The sequence below is a fragment of the Gigantopelta aegis genome, chromosome 7 (genome assembly GCF_016097555.1).
Source record: "Gigantopelta aegis isolate Gae_Host chromosome 7, Gae_host_genome, whole genome shotgun sequence".
Lineage (NCBI taxonomy): Eukaryota > Metazoa > Mollusca > Gastropoda > Neomphalida > Peltospiridae > Gigantopelta > Gigantopelta aegis.
The window spans coordinates 25,227,873-25,247,594 of record NC_054705.1 but is presented as its reverse complement, the minus strand read 5'-3'; the positions used below and the strand labels follow the sequence as shown (position 1 = coordinate 25,247,594).

The following is a 19,722-nucleotide window of genomic DNA, read 5'->3' as shown; positions in this document are numbered from 1 at the left end:
TCCAGCCAGTGCTTCACAACGCAGCCTCGTGTAACAAAGGCCGTTGTATGTACAATCCTGTCAGTGGGATGCAGCTTATAAAAAAAACCTTGCTGCTAATCGAAAAGAAGTGGCTACAGCGGGTTTCCTCTCTCAATATCTGTGTTGTCCATAACCATATATGTGTTGAGTGCGTCGTTAAATAAAACACTTCCTTCCTTCCTTTAAGAAATATGAATAACAACAACACAGATTGTGAGATATTTGGATTCTACTGTATTTATGTGTAGTTTGCACGGTGTGTGGTGTTAGGCCATCTAATCCACGTCTTCGATATGTCTGGGTGGGCTGCGCTGAACACGATGGAGTACGTAGTGTTCCTGAAATTAACCAGTCACCGTAATAACAAGTACATCTTTGAGTAGAAACCTGCATTGAACAGGACCCAATGTCACTAAACACCGTAAGCCTAGTTTTGCACGTAAACGTAAATCTACGACTAAACCACAATTCTTATTGCTATTATAGTTCAATACATATAGTTAAAAGAACAAACATTTCATTTTCTTTTGTCTTTAAAATACTCCAGTTTCCGCAATAAAGTCATTTTCTGCGTGAAACTGATGTCAAACACGTGCAAACGGATGACCGGTATGACTGCTAGTAGCAGACGTAAACTTACGATGTTTAGTGAAATGGGTCCCAGAAGCCTGCTGTACACAGCCTCGGTGGTGTCGTGGTTAAGCTATCGGACATAGGGGCGGGATGTAGCCCAGTCGTAAAGTGCACGCCTGATGCGCGGTCGATCTAGGATCGATCCCCGTTGGTGGGCCCATTGGGGCATTTCTCGTTCCAGCCAGTGCACCACGACTGGTATATCAAAGGCCTTGGTATGTGCTATCCTGTTTGTGGGATGGTGCATATAAAATATCCCTTGCTACTAATGGAAAAATGTAGCGGGTTTCCTCTTTATGACTATGTCAAAATTACCATATTTTTGACATCCAATAGCCGATGATTAATAAATCAATGTGCTTTAGTGGTGTCGTTAAACAAAACAAACTTCCTAATAAATATACATGTTTATATTTGTCTGTTTGTTGTTTTTGTTTGCTGTTGTTGTTTTTGGGGGATGGGAGTTGGTAGCGGTTTTTTTTGTTTGTTTATTTTTCATTGCTTATTTCCATATGTACATAAAAAAACCAGACACTGAATGGGTATAAAATATAAACTTTTGTAGGGTCTCTCTCGGTGATGTAATAATATATAGTACATCCGTTAAAGATGCCTTCTCAAGGTTGCAAATGCCCAGCCATATTTTACTACTCTTCACGTATTTGTGATACATAACTAAAAATTGCTTTATCCCACACATAATCTGTGCATAATTAACTAAAGTATATTAAATTTGTAATGTGATACTGTTCATCGTAAACCATCGTTTTCTGGTGAATCCTTGGCGAAAATTCATTCATTCGTTTTAACTTATTTTTGTGCTTATATCCAGTTAAGGTTCAAGAACGCTCAGCTATCTGGGCTGTCTGTCCAGGACAGTGGTTTAGTGGTTAGTTGTTAGTGAGATACAAGAGGGTGTAGTGTTCTTACTACCCAATGAGTCGTTAAAACTCGCTCTGTGTGAGAGCCGGTTCCCGGAGACGAACCCAGTACCTACCAGCCTTATGGTTGATGGCTTCACCACGACACCACCGAAAAAAGCCTACAAAATATACGAAAACTACTTCTTTAGATTCCTATTAATAGCAAATGACACGTAAAGGAAATCTGTATCCTGGTACTCACTCATTCAGAACGGGCACTGTTGATAGCACGCCATACAATGACGTCATGTTGACACCTGACATGCCTAGTGCGTTCATCGCCTTGATGGCTGTTGCTCTAAAAAGAAATCGAATTTAAAAGAAACAACGAAAACATTAAGTCTAAAAAAAAGTACTAATCAAAATTATACCTTTCAATATTATATATTAATGAAAATCCCTAGAATAAAAACCAGAAAAATGTGTTGGCATTACCATGACCTGTTACGGTATTCAAACAACCGGTACAACAAATGCCAATTGATGACCTGTTATAGATGAAAATACGAGATGTTTTCACAATTTTACTGCAAAACACATACAATTTGAAACAGACTATTACAGCCAGGTTGATATAGACTACACCTGATAGGTGAAATCACAACCAATAGGTGGAAGAATACATACATGCACATTGAATCGAATACCTAAACTATTTAATGTACATTTGTTAACACCACAATTACTCCTGTTGTATGGATATACATGTATGAGCTAACAAGTAAAACATTCTTAATTTGACTAGCACTTCATTGAACTTCATTGTATTGGGAATAACACGTGTATTAGTTCTGCTATCAATATGATATGACAAGCACTTCATTGAACTTCACTGTATTGGGAATAACACGTGTATTAGTTCTGCTATCAATATGATATGACAAGCACTTCATTGATCTTCATTGTATTGGGAATAACACGTGTATTAGTTCTGCTATCAATATGATATGACAAGCACTTCATTGAACTTCACTGTATTGGGAATAACACGTGCATTAGTTCTGCTATCAATATGATATGACAAGCACTTCATTGAACATCAATGTATTGGGAATAACACGTGTATTAGTTCTGCTATCAATATGATATGACAAGCACTTCATTGAACTTCACTATATTGGGAATAACACGTGCATTAGTTGTATTAGGAATAACACGTGTATTAGTGCTGCTATCAATATGATATGACAAGCACTTCATTGAACTTCATTGTATTGGGAATAACACGTGTATTAGTTCTGCTATCAATATGATATGACAAGCACTTCATTGAACATCAATGTATTGGGAATAACACGTGCATTAGTTCTGCTATCAATATGATATGACAAGCACTTCATTGATCTTCATTGTATTGGGAATAACACGTGTATTAGTTCTGCTATCAATATGGTATGACAAGCACTTCATTGTATTTCACTGTATTGGGAATAACACGTGCATTAGTTCTGCTATCAATATGGTATGACAAGCACTTCATTGAACATCAATGTATTGGGAATAACACGTGCATTAGTTCTGCTATCAATATGATATGACAAGCACTTCATTGAACTTCATTGTATTGGGAATAACACGTGCATTAGTTCTGCTATCAATATGATATAACAAGCACTTCATTGAACTTCACTGTATTGGGAATAACACGTGTATTAGTTCTGCTATCAATATGGTATGACAAGCACTTCATTGAACTTCACTGTATTGGGAATAACACGTGTATTAGTTCTGCTATCAATATGATATGACAAGCACTTCATTGAACTTCACTTTGTATTGGGAATAACACGTGCATTAGTTCTGCTATCAATATGATATGACAAGCACTTCATTGAACTTCACTGTATTGGGAATAACACGTGCATTAGTTCTGCTATCAATATGGTATGACAAGCACTTCATTGAACTTCACTGTATTGGGAATAACACGTGCATTAGTTCTGCTATCAATATGATATGACAAGCACTTCATTGAACTTCACTGTATTGGGAATAACACGTGCATTAGTTCTGCTATCAATATGATATGACAAGCACTTCATTGAACTTCATTGTATTGGGAATAACACGTGCATTAGTTCTGCTATCAATATGATATGACAAGCACTTCATTGAACTTCATTGTATTGGGAATAACACGTGCATTAGTTCTGCTATCAATATGATATGACAAGCACTTCATTGAACTTCACTGTATTGGGAATAACACGTGCATTAGTTCTGCTATCAATATGATATGACAAGCACTTCATTGAACTTCACTGTATTGGGAATAACACGTGTATTAGTTCTGCTATCAATATGATATGACAAGCACTTCATTGAACTTCACTGTATTGGGAATAACACGTGTATTAGTTCTGCTATCAATATGATATGACAAGCACTTCATTGAACTTCATTGTATTGGGAATGGCGCGTGTCTTAGTTCTGCTATCAATATAGTATGAGGAACTGCATTCTCAGTTACAGTTAGTAAACTTGTGAAAGCAGTTTATTCATTTTGCCATCTTGCTAATAAGAGAGGGAAATTGCTTATAACTTTAAACAGAGTTGTTGAGAGAACAGCTAGGGCAGTTGGGATGTCAACAGCCCAGATTTGTCATATTGTAAAGAAAAAAACAAAACGGGCCATCTACAAAAGTCAACATTTCCAAAGGTCGCAAACATATTGTTGATGAATTCGACAAACAGGTAATTCAGCGTGCTGTTCACAAGATATATAGAAATGGGCTACCACCCACTGTAAAACGAATACAGAAAGAAATCGGTGACAGTAGACATATTTCAAATGCTACTTTGACAAGAACATTAACTGATTTGGGATTTATTTATACAAAAAGGGGTGATAATCGACATTTGTTTAGAGAAAAACAGTTCATTATTCAACAGCGCTGTAATTACCAAAGACTACATACAGAGAATTAGGGTATGACGTGGTATACTTAGATGAAACACGGGTGAATAAAAACCATTCCACAGACAAAATGTGGTTGCCAAAAGATTTATCAAATGCATCTATTATAAGGTTCCAACTGGTAAAGGTAGGCGACTAATCACATTGCATGCAGGTTCTTGTAATATTGGCTTCATACCTGGGTATGAACTCATTTTGGAAGCGACAAATGACCTGGGAGATTACCATCAGGAAATAAATGGCAGTGTGTTTATTGACTGGATAGCGCATAGCCAAACAACCCCTCAGTTATTGTGATGGACAATGCATCCTATTACAATGTCAAAGGGCCAGAAGCTGTTGCACCAACAATTGTAAAAAGAAAAAAGCGACTTACAGAAATGGCTTACAGATCATAAAGTAAACTATACTCAGATGAAAACCAAAGTGCTAACTAATGTAAAAACGTTTTATATTAAACACAATCAAAACTGTTTATAGAGTTACACGGACATGTTGTTTTAAGGACCCCAATTCGTCAATGTGAGCTCAATCCCATCGAGCTTATTTGGGCAAACTGTAAACATTTTATTGCTAATAATAACACCACTTTCAAACTGTCCGTGGTTTTGGTTTATGCATCATTTAGGCGAATCACCAAATACGTCTAGCACAAAGTTGAAGACCATGGCCCGGTTGTTCGATACATTATACTCAAGATGCTGCTAGTTTCGGATGTAACGGGACGTGTCTATGACTACCCTAGTTCCACGCAACTACTGACATCCTAATGTTAGTGGAACATAGCACATGTTTCAAGTACACTAGCAGCTTCTATAACGACATTAGTTACATCAAACTAGAGGAATTTACTTGCCAGACGAAATAACACATATCTCGCCAGTGGCAGACGTGACCATAGTGAATCCGGTATTAAAAGTTAGGTGCACTTTGACCTCTGACCCCGTGAGATGCTATGTGGTATACTGCTACCTGTAGTAATGCATATGGTGGACAAACAGGGTTGACAATGAACAAATAAAACTCCTTTATTTTGGGGACTCTTTTTGTTTTTGTTAAATTTATTTTATTTTATTTTATTTTGTGGGGTTTTTTCATAATATAGAAATTCATTTTAACTTTTGTGTTAATACCTAATTACGCTTTCAAATTACAGATATATTATATAAAATACAATGTTTCACTGATACAAAGAACCAGTATATACAGTTGTAAAGTATTTAAGTTTAATAAAGTAAACATTCACTAAACTCGTTATACTTTAATCGAGTACACCTTTCGAAAACCTAGCTACGAGATAGGGCGTAGTGTGGCAGGGATAGTATACAAGTATTTAATTTCATTTCAACTTATTTTCGTTCTTATATCCAATTAAGGTTCAAGCACGCTAGCCTGGCACACACCTCAGCTATCTGGGCTGTCTATCCAAGACAGTGAGTTAGTTGTTAGTTGTTAGTGAGAGAAAAGAGGGTGTAGTGGTTTTACAACTACCCATTGAGTCGTTAAAACTCGCTCTTAGTGGAAGCCGGTGCCGGGCTGCGAACCCAGTACCTACCGATGGCTTAACCACGACAGCACAGAGGCCAGTTATACAAGTAATTTACTTTTTAACTTTATTAACGTGCCTAAGAGGTCCAGGCACGTCTGTGCCATGCCCAGTCTATACAAGTTAAGATTGGCGAACATGTATCAATATGAATGCTTTGGGTTACCTCCTCTTTGCGTCGTAAGGTGGCGGCGTAGTCCAGTGGTCATAGTTGGTTTCGAGAACATACCATCTGCAAATAAACCATCTAAATAGACATGCACGTTTACCACGTTCATTATATAATTATTTTATTATTAAATTAGTCTTAATATTTATCCTGTTTTCATTTAGCTTGTATATAATGGAAGGAAATGTTTTATTTAACGACGCACTCAACACATTTTATTTACGGTCATATGGTTATATCGGACACATGGTTATGGACCACACAGATATTGCGAGAGGAAACCCGCTGTCGCTACTTCATGGGCTACTCTTTTCGATTAGCAGCAAGGGATCTTTCATATGCATCATCCCACAGACAGGATAACACATACCACGGCCTTTGATATAGAACCCAGAACGACCGCGCATCAAGCGAACGCTTTAACACTGGGTTACGTCAATCAGCTGTACTGGTCTACGGGTAATCACTGGCTAGGAAGCGGGGGGGGGGGGGGGGGGGGGGGGGGGGGGGGGGGGGGGGGGGGGGCGCTTTCTTTGATCATGTTGGAGCAGCGATGGTTTATATATATGTGTGTGTGCCCCCCCCCCCACCCCTCTTCCTACGCCACTGGTGATAGTTATTAACTAGTGGAGCTGACTTTAATCACAATGAATATTACATACGCCATATATCCTCTTTAGTTACAGTCAGATTAATGTGTTACTGTAAAAATAATATAATCTTACACATTGTGTGTGTATCCCATATTATTTAAAGGGCAATTAATTCAATTATATTCAAAATGACAGCGTTAAATAGGCAAAATATTATACTAATAAAATACAAAACATAGGGAATCATTTCATTTCAACTTATTTTCGTGCTTATAACCAATTAAGGTTCAAGAACGCTATCCTGGGCACACACCTCGGCTATCTATCCGGGACAGTGGGTCAGTTCTTAATTGTTAGTGAGAGACATGATGGTGTAGTGGCCTTACACCTACCCACTGAGTCATTAAAACTCGGTCTGGGTGAGAGCAGTTACCGGGCTGCGAACCTTGTACCTACCAGCCTTATTTCCGATGGCCTAACCACGACACCATCGAGGCCGATTTTACTGAATCGATATTCCTGCCTTTAGTGGGAAGACTACTCGACATAAAAATTAAACTAATGATGTGTCTCGATTTACCTCCCTTGTAGAACATCCATGTACATCCGGTTAACCGCAGCTATCCGGTCACGTGTTATGACCACACCCTCATCTCTTTTGGTTCCTGTATATTAAAATAAGTAACGTATAGTAATACATACAAAATTCCCAGCTTACGTACGGTTTGTTTTCAAAATACTAGTAGTAAAATAAATTTGAACTAAAAATTCTACCATTGACATTTTGTAGTTGCTATTAATAATATATAAATATGTTTCGGGAAGTCCTGTATTTGGGCTGTGTTTGTGGACTTTACATTAAAACTTATTTAACTGTTTAAATGAATTTTTTTCTCTTTTCTAAACTGTAAAATAGCATTCATTTAATTTTTTTTAAAACAACAACAACTAAACACACCTGTTGTTCTCCATTTAAAAACAAATATAGGCTTGATTATATAATTTTAAAAAAAGAAGTATTTTCCAAGTTAGCCTATTGTTGGAAAAATTATGAATAAAGTTTTATCGTTAGCTATGTGCCTTTGTTTGATTACCTCCGACAATGAAGTAAACTGGAGCATGTATCGGTTCTAACGCCAACCTGCTAACGGCGTCGGAGTACTTTGGTACCGTCTCCAACACCTGACAACAAAAAACACGTAACATATTTAAGAGTGCAGGCTTACGTTAAACACGAGAAACGTAACAAATCTTAGAGTGCAGGCTTAAGTTAAACACGAGAAACATAACAAATCTTAAAGTGCAGGCTTAAGTTAAACACGAGAAACATAACAAATCTTAAAGTGCAGGCTTAAGTTAAAGAAGAGAAACGTAACAAATCTTAGAGTGCAGGCTTAAGTTAAAGAAGAGAAACATAACAAATCTTAGAGTGCAGGCTTAAGTTAAACACGAGAAACGTAACAAATCTTAGAGTGCAGGCTTGAGTTAAACACGAGAAACGTAACAAATCTTAGAGCGCAGGCTTAAGTTAAACACGAGAAACGTAACAAATCTTAGAGCGCAGGCTTGAGTTAAACACGAGAAACATAACAAATCTTAGAGTGCAGGCTTAAGTTAAACAAAAACAACGTCATTTTAATTAACAAGGTGATGACAGCTTTTTAAAAAAACAAACACAATCCAAACAAGATTTAAGCACGATGTCCTGGCCACACACCTGAGATGTCTATCTGTCCAGGGCAATGGGTTAGTGGTTGGTTGTTAGTGGTTAGTGAGAGGGAAGTCAGTGTAGTTGAGATATATTGCTTTAAAACATTAAATATATTTTTAGCTCTAGTATTTCCATCACTGGTTATTTGCTATAATACGCAAGGCCGTTGTAACAACGTCCCATTGTTCTGGCCGCTTCCCCTCTTTTGATTTGCACTGCCGACAGTCATGGAGGCCGCCATATTTATTACACAGAAGTAGCTATATAGTGCTACATGGCGGCCGTGTATATAGCCTCGGCTAATGAAGGCTGGCTATATACATGACCGTCATTTTTGGTGTAAGCGGGGCGGGATTTAGCTATAGTGAATATAAAAGCTCTCGTACTGCATTAGAAAAAATGTAACGTGTTTCCTCTGATGACTACGAAGGAAAGAAGGAAATGTTTTATTTAACGATGCACTCAACACATTTTATTTACAGTTATATGGCGTCAGACATATGGTTAAGGACCACACGTATACTGAGGAAGGAAACCCGCAGTCGCCACTTCATGGGCCACTCTTTTCGATTAGCAGCAAGGGATCTTTTATATGCACTATCCCATGGACAGGATAGCACATACCACGGCCTTTGATGCACTAGTCGTGATGCACTGGCTGGAAGGAGAAATAGCCTAATGGACCCCCTTACGGGGATCGATCCCAAATCGACGGCGTATCAAGCGAGCGCTTTACTACTGGGCTACGTCTTGCCCTCCCCTACCCCCCCCCCCCCCCCCCCCCCCCCGATGACTATGAGTCAGAATTACCAAATGTACTGTGTTAGTCTTGATTTAGTAAATTAGTCCGGGAATGGCAGTCCTCTTTTGAGCGGTGCAGAAAGGGTGTACCGTCCAGTAAGAGATCTCATTGGGAGTGGCTGTCCTCCAAACTAGACAGAGATTCATGTGATCAACCACTATTTTGTCAAAGTTTGTTTTGTTTAACAACACCACTAGAGCACATTGATTAATTAATCATCGGCTATTGGATGTCAAACATTTGGTAAGTTTAACATATAGTATTACAGAGGAAACCCGCTACATGTTTCCATTAATAGCAAGGGATCTTTTATATGAATCATCCCACAGACAAGATAGCACATGCCACAGCCTTTGACATACCAGTCGTGATGCACTGGCTGAAACGAGAAATAGCCCAATGGACCCACCGACGGTGATCAATTCCACACCGACAGCGCATCAGACGAACGCTTTACCACTGGGCTACATCCACCACCACCCACTCCCATTTTGTCAAAGACCCATTTGACTCTGCATTGTGTAGAGATACGGTTTTATAGTTCAGATTCATACCTGCCTGACGAGGAATGTGACGAACCACGACGATTTGTCGAAAAACGCCATGATAGCATTCTCCCACCAATAGCCAACATGCACTGGAATGAAGGAAGACTCTAATTAAAGCACATCAAAGAAACTCTTATGGCGAGCCAAAGCAAAGTATATTCGTACTAAAATCTTGTATTTAGAATGTAACAGTAGAGACATAGAGAATACTACATGAGTGGCCGTTAACTTGTTCGGTACAGAGTGATCGATTCGATCGTGCTTTTGTTTCATTGGATGGTATGGTAATGGTGTCCAGTCGTATGTCTTTAAAATGTTATCGCACGTATATGTTAACAAGTATGTGTTATCAAAAATAACGTATGATGTTATCACCAACGAGTGTGTGAGAAATAACAGATAAAATAAGTAATTGGCAGTAATACTTACAATTAGTAAACATGGCGTGCATGTGAAAATAGTTCAGTCATTAGGATTAGGTAGTGTTTTTAATATACATACCACGCACAAAATAAGATTATTTTTATAAACCACACATACCCAACAGGCATAAAATAATATTCAACATTATTTTTGCCCGTAAATCGTGGTGAATGATTCGGTGATTCGGACGACTCTCCCAACCCACCCCCTCCCTCGCCCCCCCCCCCATAAAGAGAGAGAGAGAGAGAGAGAGAGAGAGAGAGAGAGAGAGAGAGAGAGAGAGAGAGAGAGAAAGAATCTAGTAAATAGTTAGCTCCCACTGCTGGTAAAAAGCACAGGACCCCTATTTAAGATGCGCCCTACGAGCATTGGTTTAAGAGTGGATTTTAAATTGTAATCACCATGGTGACCCCTGGTATCCACGGTGACTGTGTAGCCGTGGGGCCTCTGTCCAGTGGCAATACCAACATATCCAGCATACGTTGTCGCGGAATAGAGTGTCTAAAATCAACAACTGTAATTTTAAAGGCGCTGACCCTAGTTTCAGCCAATGAACATGAACACTAAGTTTAGTTAATCTACAAACCTGCAACACACAGTTGGATACGTTTATAACAGAGAGAAGCTAAAGTCCGTGATGTTTAAACAGAGAAATACCGTCTAAAAATAACTATTACTTCTCAGACGAACGTGCGTTTTTAGAATTGTGAAAAGTGCATTTTGAGGTATTGTTAAACCTGGATGACCAGAACCACTTCAGGCGTACGGAAATCAATATTCTAAATAACAAAATGGAAAAACATCCGATTTAAATTATCCAAAACTGCTTTAATAATGAAAAATACGTCGCAGTATTTGAAAACTAGGGTATGCCACTTTAAGCAACCCCTGCAATTGCTCACGGCAATCGGCAATGCCATAGATATTGCCGTGGTGTTTTTGCAATTTTGTTTTTGCACGACACTATTGTTATTTTGTGCTGATCATCAGCTAAGTTTTGTGTATGTGGCCATGATCCTCAGACGACTGTCATGTAAACATTCCTTAATACGCCTGTTTTTTCTTACATGTTTGAGCCCGAATTTTTAATACGCCTGTTTTTCTTAAATGTGTGTAGTTGCACGCGGAAGTTTAAGTAAATTGTAAATGTAGCAATGTAGTAGGTACACGCGTGTAAGACATAAACAGGTGTTTAAGCATTGTAAATGTAGGTAGTTACACGCGTGTAAGACATAAACAGGTGTTTAAGCATTGTAAATGTAGGTAGTTACACGCGCGTAAGACATAAACAGGTGTTTAAGCATTGTAAATGTATGTAGATACACGCGCGTAAGACATAAACAGGCTTCGTAAATTGGGCCCATATTGTTAACTTAAAGTGTTAGATTTTAGTTAACACATGAAGCAAACACGCTAAATATGATAGTGTAGTTTCTTTAATATGATAAAATTGTTAAATAAAATTGTTATTGTTTAGCTAATGGACCATGTTTGACTGTTAGTGTAAAATACTAGTTTATTTACTGAATGTTTGAAAGAAAAAGATTCCATCATGTGTGGTCATGTGGGATAGAAAAAAATACACCCGAGGTAGTGGACATTTCGACCCGGGACGATGAAGAAGAAGTTTGTTTTGTTTAACGACACCACTAGAGCATATTGATTTATTAACCATCGGCTATTGGATGTCAAACATTCGGTAATTGCTACTTATAGTATTAGAGAGGAAACCCGATAAATTTTTTCCATTAGTAGCAAGGGATATTTTATGTGCGCCATCCTACAGACTGGGTAGCACATACTACGGCCTTTTATATACAAGTCGTGGTGCACTGGCTGGAGCGAGAAACAGCCCAGTGGTCTCACTGACGAGGATCGATCCCAAACCGACCAAGCGAGCGCTTTACCACTGGGCTACGTCCCACCCGACCTGGGCCCCGTTCCACGAAGCGATCTTAGCACTAAGATCACCTTAGTGCATAAGATAGCTATGCACTTACGGTGATCTTAGGGCTAAGGTCGCTTTGTGGAACGGTGCCCTGGCGTAGCCTGTGTCACAGGGTTAAGATTTCCACCAGCGAGGATGATGGCGTCTTATAATGATTATTCATTCCTTCAGTCAATCTTTCGTTCGTTCATTACTTTAATTACTCCTTCGTTCACTCGTTGATATTGTCCTGTGTACACGCAGGTCTCAGCTATCTGGGCCAGGTGTTTCGATGCGAGCTTACTGCTAAGATCGCTTAAGTTCGTAACAGCCTTATGCACTTATATTGATCTTAGCACAAAGATTGCTTACGTTCGTGACAGCCTTATGCTCTTGAATTGATCTTAGCACTAAGATCGCTTCGCGAAACTAGGACCTGGGCAGCAGATTTTAAAGTCGCACAAGTCTGCAATGAAGTAACAAATCCATTGAAGTAGACTGTTGTAAATTTCTGTCATTAAATATATGTTTTAAAATATAGATCCACAATATTAAAACAGGCCTTTCTAGTATCACGCACTTAGTGGAGACGCGCACATTTGAAGTCCTCCTCCGTAGAGTTTGCGAGCACTGGCGTAACCAGAAAGTGGGAGGGAGCATTACACTCCTTAACTGACCTCTTCTTTTTCCCCAACACCTTTTATGACACCTAAAGCTACATGTATCAACGTGTGTGGTGCATGTGTATATGGATGTGCTGTCGGTCTATGGGAAGTGCAGGGAAAAGATTAATTGATTTTCATTAGGTGTTTATCGCCCCACCCCCACCCCCACCCCCACCCCCACCTCCACCTCCACCTCCAATATAAAATGATTAGGGTGGTAATTCTATAGCAGAAAGAGTATCAAGGTATCAAACCACATAGGAGAGCTTCACGACAACAGTCACGACCTTGTCAAAGAAATCCTTTGACTCTGTTTTGTACAGAAATACGAGTTTTGATAACGGTAACGGTTTTGTCGTTCAGATTAATCTTCTGCAGTCTCATGCAAACCTGGAACATTCACCATTATCGCACACACACAAAAATACATACCCTCCCCCTTCAGCCTGCATAGAGCTAGTACGAGAGAGACGACCAGAGTCAAGTCTGGTTCTCCACCCCACCTCTCCCGTTTAATAAAGTTAAAAGTTAAGTTTGTTATGTTTAACAACATCACTAGAGCACATTCATTAATTAATCATAGGCTATTGGATGTAAAACATTGGGTAATTCTGACACATAGCCATCAGAGGAAAAACCGCCACATTTTTCGTAATGCAGCAAGGAATCTTTTATATGCACTTTCCCACAGACAGGACAGCACATACCACGGCCTTTTACCAGTTGTGGTGCACTGGTTGGAAGGAGAGAAAAAAATCAGTTGAATGGATCCACCGAGGTGGTTCGATCCTGCGACTAAAGCACCTCAGTCGAGCACTCAACCGACTGAGCTAAATCCTGCCCCGTTTCAGACAAAGACATGCACATAGAATTGTAAACACAGAATGAGTTCATAACAATATCTGTAAACAGTTGAGGGGAGCAACAATCTAATCACAACATTGTTTAATAATGTCTGTTACTGTTCTATTCACGAACCGAGCCGTTCTTCTGGAAGTTGACGACGATGGTCATATTGCGCAGGATGTCGCCGTAATAGAAGTCGAGGTTTCGCGCGTGCCAGATCGTGCCGTTCGAATCCTGGGACACGATGCTCGTGCAAAACCTGAAACATCAAAGGAAGAAAGTTAAAGTGTTTTATAACCATGGATGAATTAATCATCGGTTATTGGATGTTAAACATTTGGTAAATTCTGACATATATTCTTACAGGGAACCCGCTACATTGTTTCATTAGCAGCAAGGGATCTATTATATGCAATTTCTCAAAGACAGGACGGCATACACCATTGGGATGCTAGTTGGGATCGAAAACTCCCAATGATTTCGCCGAACGGGATTGATCCTACGACCAAAGCAATTCTCACGAGCGGTCTCCCGACTTTTCGTGAGCGCAGAAATATTTACACACTATACGTTAATAAAGACTATTCTTCTAAAGAACCAAGATAATAAATTATTTATATAACTTGCTTAAATGTATTAATTCACCTTTTTTTTTCTCTGTATGCTTTCAGTCCGTTTTAATAACAAACTGCACCCTATCAACATTATCTGTATGCTTCCGCTCCGTTTTAATGACAAACTGCACCCTACCAACATTATCTGTATGCTTCCGCTCCGTTTTAATGACAAACTGCACCCTACCAACATTGTCTGTATGCTTCCACTCCGTTTCAGTGACAAATTGCACCCTACCAACATTGTCTAAATTCTTCCACTCCGCTGTAATGACAAATTGCACCCTACCAACATTGTCTCTCCCAGTGCTAGAGCAAAACCTCAAATTCGGGCAAAACTTATACAAATATTCGGGCACATTGTGCTAACCTGAAACCTTTTTACCATGTATTTCCATCGTTCTACCCTCAAAAGGTGTTTGATAGTAATACTAATATGAATAAATGTTCATACCAAGATTCGGGCATTATAAAAAATGGAAGCCCGTACGCCTATGGTCTCTCGCGGTAACCAATTTTTCAATGAGCACAATGTCATGTTCCATTATAAAACTATTAAAATATACTCTCAAGAATGCAGATTTCGTGTAAGTTTTAACATAGAAATTCCATACATAAAAACTTACGCAGTGACGTCGTATATGATATTAAGTAAAACAATGTCCCCGATATCCATGGTAAAAGCTTCTGCAATTCCTGGAAATAAAATACGAAAGAATAAATCAAATGGTTTTATTATATCTAGGTCTTTTAGATATTCATTCATTTATTCGTTCGTTCATTCGAACGTTCGTCCGAGGGGCGGGACGTAGCCCAGCATAGCTATTTTATGCACTAAGGTGATCTTAGTGCTAAGATCGCTTCGTGGAACGGGGCCCAGGTTGGGCGGGATGTAGCCCAGTGGTAAAGCGCTCGCTTGATGCGCGGTCGGTCTGGGATAGATCCCCGTCGATGGGCCCATTGGGCTATTTCTCGTCACAGCCAGTGTATCACCACTGCTATATCAAAGGCCGTGGTATGTGCTATCCTGTCTGTGGGATGGTGCATATAAAAGATCCCTAGCTACTAATGAGAAACTGTAGCGGGTTTCCTCTCTATGACTATGTCAAAATCACTATATGTCTGACATCCAATAGCCGATGATTAATAAATCAATGTGCTCTAGTGGTGTCCGTCCATCAATCCATCCATTATTTCGTCTTTCATATCTGTGTGCTACTTTTCTTTAATTCCAGGTCAGGTTATAGGATTTAATGTACACATTCAGAGCAAGCTGTTGTAGCACACGCCTGACATGGACGCAGGTATTTTCTCTCGCCGGCTCCTCCGTCCAGGACAAGAAATATTCTCTGGAGAACCTGGGGCCTTTCACACGCAGAGCGAACGCTCTACCACTGAGCTACATCCCCTTCTAAACATTTATCGTCAGAAGTGGGACCCAATCTTAAGTACAGTAATTACTCATTCTCATTCCTTTTGAAGGTACCGGCCTCGGTGGCGTCGTGGTTAGGCCATCGGTCTACAGGCTGGTAGGTACTGGGTTCGGATCCCAGTCGAGGCATGGGATTTTTAATCCAGATACCGACTCCAAACCCTGAGTGAGTGCTCCGCAAGGATCAATGGGTAGGTGTAAACCACTTGCACCGACCAGTGATCCATAACTGGTTCAACAAAGGCCATGGTTTGTGCTATCCTGCCTGTGGTAAGTGCAAATAAAAGATCCCTTGATGCTAATCGGAAAGAGTAGCCCATGTAGTTGCGACAGCGGGTTTTCTATCAAAATCTGTGTGGTCCTTAACCATATGTCAGACGCCATATAACCGTAAATAAAATGTGTTGAGTGCGTCGTTAAATAAAACATTTCTTTCTTTCTTTCTTTTCCTTTTGAAGGTGTCAACTCGTAGTGACGACTTATGATGAATGAGAATGAGTAGTTACGTTCGGGTCCCACTTCTGACGTCACGATCCTCTCCTCGACTTTTACCATTGAAGGTTCAGAATTAAAGCAATTAAACATGTATATGAATACAAGCAAAATAAAAAAAGAACAAACAAATGAACGAGAGAACAAATAAACGAATTAACGTACAAAAAAGAAGAAATTAATAAATGAATAAATAAATAATGAGTGACTGGGTATATGTATGAATGACTGAATCAAGCAATGAATCAATAAATAAAGGAAAAGAGAAGAAAGATACACGGGTAGGCAGATATGCATATAGGTAGATAAACTGACAGACAGACAGTCAGACAGATAGAAGTTGTTTGTGGACGTTGACAGATAGGTAGATAAACAAATGGATGGACGGACGGATAGCCAGACGGGGAGCCAAACGGACAAACAGATATTAATATATATATAGAGACGATTTTCCTATGGCCGTGACTAACCTCTTAGCTCTTGAGGAAAGGGACTCGGCATGTACGATTCCAAATCCACTGCCAAGTCTTCTACCACCGGCAAATACTGGATGGGAACCAGCGACCTACAATAACACAGACAGGTACACTGACGTACGTCTCTCTCTCTCTCTCTCTCTCTCTCTCTCTCTCTCTCTCTCTCTCTCTCTCTCTCTCTCTCTCTCTCTCTCTCTCTCTCTCTCTCTCTCTCCTCTCTCTATATATATATATATATATATATATATATATATATATATATATATACAACGTTTTAATGGAATAAGCGCCTTTCACCCGTAACAGGTTCATCAGTTCCATATACATGACGTCCTATATATATAATCAGTACCAAAGTTCACCCATCGCCTCTCCTAGATAAATAGCCCAAATCGTTAACGTGCCAAAACAGCGTGGTTGAACTGAAGATATGCACGGAAATAAATTAAAACAACAACAAAACTTTGCATAATGGAAATTAAACAACAACAAATAAGCAAACAAATAAAACAAATAAAATAATAACAACAACAAATAAACAAAACAAAAAATATATGTTTTAAAATCTCACAAGCTTACCTGACGGTGGCAATAAGATTCGGTACCTCATTTACATAATCCTTTAGCACGTGGTCCCACCTGGACTCTGGAGGGTCGTCGAGACTCACGTTGTAAGCCCTGGGGACCTGGGGGTCCGACGGTTTACCGAGGACCGCGAAAAACACCCCACATATGAGACACAACAGACCGATGTAAGCTCCCGCCATGATCACACCACCTGTGAAAGATACAGACGCGTCAAGTTCACAATGCATGTGACCTCACTGATAACACGGTCATCGGGTTCTTCTAACCTACTTAAAGGCGCAGATCCTAGTTTCAGTCCGTGAAAATGGACACTAAGTTTAGTTAATCTACAAACCTGCAGGGTGTATACTACCAAATGAAATCCCATAGACGACAATAGTAACACATGTGGCTAAAACTCAGTATCAGTCGACATAAACGCCACGTATATAAATACTACCACCCCTCACCCTTAAACTGAATCAGAAAAAAATGGGGGTTAAGCTGCTCATTTTAGAGATAACGGGTAGCGTCTATGACTAACCTAGTTCCGCACAAAATTTGAGTACTTTTTTTTTACAGGTACCCCATACATGTTTGAAGCACAATGCTACTTGACCCAATGGTACTAGATGAAATAAAATTGCATTTTTTTTTTACCCAGATGAAACAATTTTATTTTTTTACAGCCAACACACTCACATTTATCACCAATCACAGGACTTGTGGTTTAGTACTACCTGCAACACACATTTGGATAAGGTTATAACAGTGATAAGTTAAAGTCTGTGGTGTTTTAACGGGGAATACCGTCCAAAAATAGACTAGAACTTGTCTTGATAACCATTACTTCTCAGACGAACGTGCAGGTTTAGAATAATGAAAAATTGCATTATGGGGTATTATGGGGGTTTTGGTAGAACCACTTCAGGTGTACGAAAATGAGTATTCTAAATAGTATAATGTAAGTACGTCCAATTTAAATTATCAGAAACGGTTTTGATGGCTATAAAAATACGTCGTAGTGTTAAAAAACTTGCGTCTGTCACTTTAAATGTGCAATCACAAAACTGCACACTGAAAGCTAAATTTCGGCCAACTGAGTAAAATCAGTCAAATAGCTCCAAATGAATTGTGATGAACCGTTCAAAAATGTGCGTTAAAATTATCTCACGATATTTTTACGCAATCTATTTCTTTTTGGACCTAATGCTACGGGACTTTTGCAATTTCAATAGCACCAAAACCAACCCCCGCCTGCTATCGACCCTAGTCTGGCTGCTTGTGCTCCCTTGCACATGCCAGCGTGGGCGATCCACTCCCCCCCCCCCCACCCCCCAACCCTTTTTCTGTCCTGGACGGAGGAGCCGGCGGAAGACGACACCTCCCCCATTATAGGCGGAAGTCGACACCTCCCCCCCCCCCCATTATAGGCGTGCGCTACAACAGTATACTCTAAGTGTACACGGAAAAGCCTCTGACCTGACCTGACTAAATTGCACAATGGCGGCTTCTGGCCAAAATTAAAAAAAATTTCTTAGAAATGTAAGCATACTATATACCCATAAACCATACAATAAAACAATATAATTTGTTGGAAGACAAAATATTGAAGAATCTTTAGAGAGTGACTGGCGGAGTTTGGCGCGTTCAGTTAAGGTGACGATACACGAGGTGTGGGGGGGGGGGGGGGGGGGGGGGGCTGCCGACATGTTTACCGTCTTTGTGTGACACACCTGTCTTTGAAGGTCCTATCTTATATATGTTATATTCCTCCGAGGTTTCAGACACATTTTATTTTGTTTAACGACACCACTAGAGCACAATGATTAATTAATCATCGCCTCTTGGATGTCAAACATTTGGTAATTCCGACTCGTAGTCATCAGAGGAAACCCACTAAATTTTTCCTAATGCAGCAAGACATCTTGTATATGTACTTTCCCACAGACAGGAAAGCACATACCACGGTCATTTACCAGTTGTAGTGCACTGGTTGGAAAGAGAGACAAAAATCAGTTGAATGGATCCACCGAGGTGATTCGATCCTGCGAGGCAAGCACCTCAGTCGAGCACTCAACCGACTGAGCTAAATCCCGCCCCGTTTCAGACAAAGACATGCACATAGAATTGTAAAGACAGAACGAGTTCATAACAATATCTGTAAACAGTTGAGGGAGCAACAATCTAATCACAATATATAGAGAATAATACATGAGTGGCCGTTAGATACCATTTATCTCAGACAAAGACGTGCACACAGATTTTTGTAAAGACAGAATAAGTTCATAACAATATCTGTAAACAGTTGAGGGGAGTAACAATCTAATCATAATAAATAGAGAATAATACACGAGTGGCCGTTAGATACCATTTATCTCACAACAAGTTGTTTATATAGAGAATAATACATGAGT

The 19,722-nt window shown here is 39.6% G+C and overlaps 1 protein-coding gene across 1 annotated transcript; it reads right to left on the bottom strand.

Moving 5' to 3' along the window:
* Window positions 1–235: 235 nt before the first annotated feature.
* Window positions 236–17,505, bottom strand: LOC121377994 (N-acylethanolamine-hydrolyzing acid amidase-like). Its single transcript, XM_041506091.1, has 11 exons — window positions 17,318–17,505; window positions 16,733–16,827; window positions 14,965–15,034; window positions 13,857–13,983; window positions 10,688–10,787; window positions 9,870–9,952; window positions 7,897–7,984; window positions 7,383–7,467; window positions 6,207–6,272; window positions 1,780–1,875; window positions 236–359 (listed from the first exon to the last, which is right to left on the bottom strand). The coding sequence occupies exons 1-11, from the start codon at window positions 17,503–17,505 to the stop codon at window positions 260–262; spliced, it is 1,098 nt and encodes a 365-aa protein (XP_041362025.1). The 3' UTR covers window positions 236–259.
* Between the last annotated feature and the right edge of the window lie 2,217 nt (window positions 17,506–19,722).

Bases quoted from the DNA above. Each gene is read 5' to 3' on its own strand.
- LOC121377994 (XM_041506091.1), bottom strand. From the start codon at position 17,505: ATGGCGGGAGCTTACATCGGTCTGTTGTGTCTCATATGTGGGGTGTTT. The intron at 15,035-16,732 runs GTTAGTCACGGC...TTTTATTTCCAG, and splicing joins CTTTCCTCAAGAGCTAAGAG to GAATTGCAGAAGCTTTTACC. The intron at 360-1,779 runs GTGAGTACCAGG...GGTTAATTTCAG, and splicing joins ACAGTGCCCGTTCTGAATGA to GAACACTACGTACTCCATCG.